Here is an 8,234-nt window from a genome sequence, read left to right as displayed (position 1 = left end):
GCTGCACCACATCACTGATCGTTGCCATTTTCAGGGATTTTATTGATTGTACATCAACGTTGTAATTATTGAAGAGTTTTAATGACTCATCGTTTTTTTTTTTTTTTACTGAACTCTGGACCACCGACAGCTTTTTCTTTCAAGCAAACACATTTGTACTTTTGGAGAGGACAGATTCAGCCTCGTCATGCAGAGGCACAGTTTTTCTTTACCAGTTTTTTTTTTTCTTCCTCTGGAGGGGCATTATGTGGTCGTCTTAAGCAGAGCTTGAGAAGGGTGGCATCTGCTTACGCTCATGATCATTAAGTAGCGGTACATGTTGCTTCTTGGCTTCCCATCACACAGGGCCAGAACACAGGGTCACACCGAGTGGGAATGAGAGATGAGTGTTTACACTCCCTCGGAGATTGCGATATGAATATTGTGTATATGAGTGTGTGTGTGTGTGTGTGTGCTTGCGCGTTCAGTTCTATTCTTGGATCTTGGTTCTTGCTGCATTACGTGGACGTTTGAATCTCAACCGTAGAGGACTCCTGCTCACCACAGACACAGCATTTTTATTGGAGATTAGATATTAGAGAAACTGTTGCTTTGCTGTGAAAATCGCTTTAGCTGTATTCCCTGTGTTTATGGCCAGCTCGAATGATGGTGGTGATTATGGAGTGCCTTTAACAGCATTTTGTTATTGGGTCATACAATCCCAGAGGAGAGAAAGGGAAAGCAGCACCAATCATAGTTTGAGGCCATTGAAGTCGAAAGAACTGAGAAGGAACGACACAGTTCAACTTTGTAAAGGTCTGTTAATGGAACGGGCTGAGGGTGGTAGACAGTAAGGCAGCTCTTAGGAACTCTTTATCCAGTCATTAGGCCCATGGTAGAACAGAGAGTTGTGAGCATGCCGTGTGTTTGCTAAACCAGCCAGTGTGGAACTTGTCAAGAAAAGATGAGTAAGTATTTACACAGATGTTCTTCTTTGTCGTTGATTGTTCCTTCATCACCAACCCTAAGACTATGGTGCCGTTTAAGTAGCCGGACATGCAGGACTTATAGTCTTTATGAAGTGAAGTATGAGCCACCATACTACGCACCTCACTGCTCCATGGGGTAAGAGCACTGTCTGTCCTCCCCCTCTCCTGGGCTGGAGCTTGTCTTGAGAGGCAGCGCTGACTCACTGCTGGAACAGGGAAGATCTGCTGCCTCAATCATTGCAATGAGGACTCAGCACCCAGACAGGCAGACGGGGGAGGGGGGGGGGTTAATTATGGAGGGAGCTGGAGAGTAATGCCAGAGGGGAATAGTGGATGTGAAGTCCGAGAACAGATTTTCTGAGGTAAATCTTGTCAGCAGCCTTTCTGTACAAGGAGAAACTCTCTGCGTCTACCTGCCGAATGGAGAGTACTGTGTCGGAGCTCCTCTGCGCTCCCCTCCCACACTCTGTAGCGCTGGTGTTCTTCACCCACTCCTTAGCGTAGCCTCCAGCCTCCAACACACTGCTGCCACATCAAAACCTCCTCGATCTCAGCTCTCTGGCCCCCGCCCAGACAGACAGGTCACTGGTGGTTTTGCATCACAGTGGTGGAGGACAGCAAAGGACTTTGGATGTGGGAGGTAGAGGAGTCTCTTCACTGTCTGCAGCTTACAGGACTAAAGATGGCTTTTGCAAGACTTATGTAAGATAACCGAGAACAAATGTTCTTTATGTGGACCGACCACTGTAGCTTGTTTATAAATGTGTTCCTTGAATAGGCAGTAGCTTTTGTACTTATGTGAACCTAGTACAAGCAAGGCATTGCTGTGTATACCTACAGTAGCACCGCATTTTTCAAATGCCTAGCAGACAAGTTGCTTTGTTGTGTACAGCAGTTCTCACAGTTTGATATGCCTCCTCTTCTCTCTCTTTCTTACTCTGCCGCTCTGCCTCTCTCCCTCTCCCTACCTCTCTCTCTCTCTCTCTTTCTCTCCCCCTCTATCATTCTTTCTATCAGTTTCAACAGAATTCTCCACAGCCCAGGCGATCTGCTGCAGCTATGTTTAGGAACAGCTTGAAGATGCTGCTCACAGGTGGCAAGGCCAACCGCAAGAACCGCAACAGTGGTAAGTCTACCTTCTGCCCCCAGTCACCAACAACATGACTCAGCCGTGTGTCAGAACACTGAGGGTCCCCCTGGAGGGCTCTCGTTCTAACCTGGTTCCACACCCTCACACCTCTCCACTATCTGCGGCATGAGAGCCCACACAGACATCCATAGAAATGACAGACAATGATTGTGGGCTAACAGCACTTCACATGCGTTTTCATGGGCGTACGTGAAATCTCTCTCCAAACATGAGCTGTATTGTTCCATCCAAGCCCTCACCCTTAAAAGCCTCCACTGCCATCTTTGTTTCTATATGGCGGCCTCTGTCACTCTGCTCTGAAACACTCTCTTTAACAGTCCCCCTTGGCTGAGTCGTCAGTAGCGCGTGACAATACACCGAGGGAGGCTTCCTAGATATCTGCAGATACATGAGTCATACAGGTGTCCTGCATCTCATTTACAGTTCAGATGTTAAACATGAGTCGTTGCGTAATATCTTGTAAGGACAAACATGAGAAGTCTCTGTTTTATTGGGCTTGGCAGGAGGCAGAAAAGAGTGTTGAAAATATGAGATGTCATTTGAAAGTTTGGGAGGGCGTGTTTTCAAAGGTGTTTTTGATCCTGTCTTTGAGTGTTTGGGATCCACATGGTTATGAAGTTGGTATTGTCTAGCTGGGGACATAACTGTGTTGTGATGTGAAACAGCATTATGTAACGCTCTCTGCTCTGCTCTCCTGGAAATGGAGTGGTTTACCACAGAGGGCTTTAATTCCTCCTCACACAGATCCAGTCTGTTCTGTGTTTCACTGCAAGGCTAGACTGGAACAAAATGAGTTGTCCGGTCAAAATTAATCTCCATGAGATACTGTGGACTGTATGAATGTCTGTGTTTGCATGTGTGCATGTGTTGAAGTGAACCCGTTTGTGTGTGTGTGTGTGTGTGTGTGTGTGTTTGTTTGTGTCTGTCTGTCTGTCTGTCTCTCTTTATGTCTGCTATTGTCACTTTGCGGATTCCCAAGGATCTAGCGTCAACCTCACTACCACAGACAGGGGGCGCTGTGGGGCAGTAGTCCTCTGCATATTCCTGTGTAAAGCCATTCCTCAGTTCTAGCTATAAAGGAAACTGTTCCTCCCTGGTCATTCCTTCCTGAATACCTCTGGTGTGTTTTCTCTTCCTTGATGTCAGAGGAAGATAAGAATAGATATCTTTTTATGCCAGAATGAGAAGATGTGCCTCCTGTGAAGTGAATCACAATAGCTCATCAAGCTATGCTGCCAGCTAGTTGGAGACACATGATTGTAACTCTTGTTACTTTTGCCGGAAATGCTAACTGCACTGTTGCTTTTGATGCTTTTTCAATGAACTGATTCATTTTTTATTTATTTATTTAACCGTTATTTACCCAGGCAAGATTACTAAGAACAAATTCTTATTTATAGTGATGGCCTGTCAATTCAGGTCCGTTGAATGCAAAATCTCTCAACTATCTGTGTTGTGGATAGTTGTTATTCAGTTGGGTTGATCACCATCAAATCACATAGAATTGGGGCCAAATACCCCATTTTCAAGTGAGAAAGTGTTGGTTCTTGTGTATACTAACAGCAGACTACGCAACGACGGTTGTGTTGAACAAGACTGAATGATCGGCGCCCTGCTGCATGCTGTTCCCAGCCATACAATAGTAATCAAACCCCATTCAACATGTGTGTCTGAAATGATTGTTCACTTGTGAACACAGATGCACTGACACCCATCATTTGGGGTTCTTTCAACAAAAGGGTGAACGTCCCTCCAGCCGTGAGCATCGACTTTTAGCGATCAGATCATATTTGAATCATCTTCTTAAGCTAATCAGATGTGACTTGTGCCAGAATAAGGCAGAGGCGGGGGGCGGTGTGTGGGGGGGGGGGGTTGGACATTTATGGATGATTCCTAACTTCAGGATTCAGTCAGTCCGGTCTGGGGTTTGTCCTCTCTCTCCTCCCAATGTGGTGATGTGGGTCTGATGCAGCCTTGCAGCCTCACTGTGGCCATACATGTTTATGGACCAAATGTATCTGATTTATGGAAGCCATCTGTCATGTTAGGGTTATGGTTTGAGAGATCAATGCTGTGTGTGGTGTAGTAAGAGTAAAGAGAGAGATCAGTACTGTGTGTGGTGTAGTAAGAGTAAAGAGAGAGATCAGTACTGTGTGTGGTGTAGTAAGAGTAAAGAGAGAGAACAGTACTGTGTGTGGTGTAGTAAGAGTAAAGAGAGAGAACAGTACTGTGTGTGGTGTAGTAAGAGTAAAGAGAGAGAACAGTACTGTGTGTGGTGTAGTAAGAGTAAAGAGAGAGAACAGTACTGTGTGTGGTGTAGTAAGAGTAAAGAGAGAGAACAGTACTGTGTGTGGTGTAGTAAGAGTAAAGAGAGAGATCAGTACTGTGTGTGGTGTAGTAAGAGTAAAGAGAGAGAGATCAGTACTGTGTGTGGTGCAGTAAGAGTAAAGAGAGAGAACAGTACTGTGTGTGGTGCAGTAAGAGTAAAGAGAGAGAACAGTACTGTGTGTGGTGTAGTAAGAGTAAAGAGAGAGAACAGTACTGTGTGTGGTGTAGTAAGAGTAAAGAGAGAGAACAGTACTGTGTGTGGTGTAGTAAGAGTAAAGAGAGAGAACAGTACTGTGTGTGGTGTAGTAAGAGTAAAGAGAGAGAACAGTACTGTGTGTGGTGTAGTAAGAGTAAAGAGAGAGAACAGTACTGTGTGTGGTGTAGTAAGAGTAAAGAGAGAGAACAGTACTGTGTGTGGTGTAGTAAGAGTAAAGAGAGAGAACAGTACTGTGTGTGGTGTAGCAGATTGATTGATAGGATGCAGACTGAGGTGGAACAGCTTAATGGGGGGAATGTCTGGCTGAACACTGAGCGACAGATTGGCCCCTCCTGTTCCATAGAATCGCCCCTTCCTCTCGGCATTAATTAACTCATTAAAAGTGAACGGAGGAATTGACTGTTTGTTTCTGGATGTTTGTTTTGGACATTTCTTCTGAACCCACAGGATTGATAACAAGTTATTGATCCATTTTCAGCAGAACTCGGAACCTCTGAGTGAACCTCTGTGACTTAATCTTGGAGGATTCACAATCCATATTTTAGATTGTGTACATTTTCCAATACAAGATAAAAGATGCCCTTTAGCAAAGAGCTTAAGCCTTGATTGTATCTGTTACAGAATGGTTTCAGAGCCCTAGTTTAGTTTCGGCTTGCAAGACATCTTGTCTTGCCCTGGCAGGTCAGTATTTCTACCAGTATTACAGTAATCCTACCTCCCTTCAGTCTCTTGAGGCTATATAAAGCACATAACCTATCTTCCTGTAAACACTCTGCCTGTGTTGTGATTTCACTGTGTGACCTTAGCATTTGTCGTTCAACACTATAATTCACAGGAAAAGAAGCCAGAACTGTTTTGGAACAAGGATCAAGAATAATATTCCTGTGTCTAAGGTTAGGGCATTGGGGTGCTCAGAGCTTATGACCTCATCAGGCGTCACTTGTGACCTAATTACCGGGCAACCATGGCAACGATATGATTGTGGGAAGCAGAAGCCCTTGAAGGTCAAAGACAATTCAGAGTGACTAAGAGGAGCTGTGACCCAGGTGCATTGTGGGAGCTCTCCCTGCCTCCAGGAGGGTTCCTGGTTCATTCATGGGCCTCCTACTCTGACCCAGGCCCTGGCTGAATCCTGCTCTTTCACCTCCACGAGCCCTCGCCAGTCAGGGTGTAGACGGCAACACCAATGGACAAATGTGCTTTGTGTTGGAGCTCATTCAATACACTCGGTAATGTTTTTAAATTATTGATATTAAAATATATTTCATTACTTAAGGATCACATGCAGTACCTTAAAACCAAAATAGAGCCTGTGATATGAGAGTTTACTCCCAGAAGAATGTACTGTAGTCGATACATAGGGTGTTCTGAAACTATAGATCCATTACGTAAGAACATACTCACACACATACACACACACACAGTTCAGCATGGGGGTGCAGAGCTGCAGGCTAAAAATAAAACTTCTTGAGACCAGGTCTGTTGTAACATGACATTAATCCACCACACATTTCCGGCAACTGACTGATATTTAGATACAAACATTTGCTTGTAGTTGTAGTTTTCAGCCCTATTAAGTGGGGATTCACATAGATATAGTCTATGCTTATATATGTCAGTAAACTAGCCCATATTAAGGAAAGCAATATTGACACTTTGGACACAAACATTGGACACACTATTGGCACATTGGAAACAAACGTTTGTCAACGATAATACAGTCTTGCATTTATATTAGTGGCACTGTTCTAATTAGCTCTAACCCTTGACACTCACACACTCATCCTGCACTCTTTATCAAGAACAGAACATTTTGAAAGGGCACAGCATTTCAAGAATGTTAGCTCGTAAAGGGTTAAGTCATTTTGCCCTGGCTGAAAGAGAGAGAGAGAGAGGATGAGAGGGAGTTCTTGCTGCTAGCGAGAGCACAAGAGGCAGAGGGAGAGAGTGTCGGTCTGCCGTGGGAGGGTGTGTGCATGCGCGTGCGCGCGCCTCAGTGACAGCGTGTGTGTGTGTGTGTGTGTGTGTGTGCAGTCACACATGGTGCCGCTCACTCTGTAGAGAGCTTTCTCTCTGCCCGGGCCACACGTTCTCTCTCTCTCCCTCTCTCCTCTCCCTCTCTTCTATCTTCCTCTTTACCTCCTCAACATCATTTCTCCTTCTGTTTTCCCCTTTGTCCTTGTCTTTTGTTTGGGATGTTCCTTGGATGTTCCTTGGTGCGGGATTTCCATTGCCTGGCAAACTGAGACATTGAAAAGGTGAGCTGAATGGTTTTATTTCTGGAGTCCTGAATTGGTCTTGAATGGAGAAAGGGGAAGGCAGGAGGTCATTTGTTTTCATAGAGATTCAGGTTTGAAGATTTCTCTTTAGTACCTAATCCTGTAATTGAAGCTGCTAATCAGTGTGTATAGGTGCCCTGCTGAATTTTCAAGAGTAAAGAGCAGCATCTGTAGCATGTGTGTCAGAGTTCCAGTGACCACTTCCAGTTTCAGCGTTTGTCAGATTCTCTCAGTTAGATAGGAGCTTTGGCGCCTGCTTGACCCAGGTGGAGCTTTCACATCAGGCACTGCATCACACCACACCCTGGCAGAGAGTGTTAGAGAGAGAGCATGTGTGTGTGCGTGTGTGTGTGTGTGTGTGTGTGTGTTTTTATGGTTAACGTACTGGTTTTCTCTCCTTTGGTTATGAATGACAATACAAAGTGCCATCTATTCTCTGTAAGAATTTGGGTAAGATTAATATTTAGTGTAACATCACAGCAACATCTCCCCTCATCTCTTGCTCTCCCTCTCTGTCATTCTCTCTCTCTCTCTCTCTCTCTCTCTCTCTCTCTCTCTCTCTCCCTCTCTGTCATTCTCTCTCTCTCTCTCTATCACACATATATCATGTCTTACTATTTCTATCACCCACATACTCAGCTAACCCTGGGATGAGGAGAGCAGGAGAGTCAAATGGAAGAGGGGCTAATGAGGGTCCTCAAAATTCCATATATTCCTCCCCTCTTCCTCCTATTCTCAAGTCCCACAGTCTCCCACTCAGTTTTTGTCCCTCCTCACCTCCTTTTGTCCTCCCCTCCTTCTAAAACATCCCTTTCTCACCTCAGCTGCACCCATCCTCCTCTCTCTCTCTCTCTCTCTCTCTCTCTAACGCCATTCGCATTCATTACATTTGGTTAGATGGCTTCAATTTATATTTCCAATGATTCTTTTTCACTGGTGTGTGTAGTGTGTGTATGTGTGTGTGTGTGTGTGCCCATGTGTGTGCCCCCAACCCCCGCCCCCAGACACTCCTCCAGACATGCCGCTCTCCACCAAACCCTGTCTGTCTGCCTGCACCCACCATCCCCCCACCCCCTTCCCTGCACCCCCCCACCCCCTTCCCTGCACCCCCACCCCCACCCCCTTCCCTGCACCCCCACCCCCTTCCATGCACCCACCATCCCCCCACCCCCCTTCCCTGCACCCCCACCCCCACCTCCTTCCCTGCACCCCCCCCCCCCCCCCCCGCATCCTTCCCACAGCAGTAGCTCCTGATGACTCGTATGAAGGAACTGGTCTGTCAAGTCGGGGGG

The 8,234-nt window shown here is 45.8% G+C and overlaps 1 protein-coding gene across 2 annotated transcripts in view; it reads left to right on the top strand.

Annotated features, from left to right (window-relative positions):
• Positions 1–1,991: 1,991 nt before the first annotated feature.
• The window catches only part of tanc2b (tetratricopeptide repeat, ankyrin repeat and coiled-coil containing 2b), a 55,679-nt gene continuing 49,436 nt past the window's right edge, over positions 1,992–8,234 (top strand). The window contains exon 1 of one of the 2 annotated variants that reach the window (XM_084670316.1): positions 1,992–2,094. In XM_084670316.1, the coding sequence (XP_084526442.1) occupies positions 2,028–2,094 (67 nt within the window). In that variant the 5' untranslated portion in view covers positions 1,992–2,027. Of the gene's footprint in view, positions 2,095–5,314; positions 6,922–8,234 lie in introns of those variants that run through there. The other variant, XM_084670312.1, reaches the window with a different exon arrangement.

The sequence above is a fragment of the Hypomesus nipponensis genome, chromosome 13 (genome assembly GCF_054491055.1).
Source record: "Hypomesus nipponensis isolate SF chromosome 13, ASM5449105v1, whole genome shotgun sequence".
In the NCBI taxonomy this organism is placed as follows: Eukaryota; Metazoa; Chordata; class Actinopteri; order Osmeriformes; family Osmeridae; genus Hypomesus; species Hypomesus nipponensis.
Note: the sequence above shows the minus strand (reverse complement) of the source record. Positions and strands in the feature narration are given on the sequence as shown.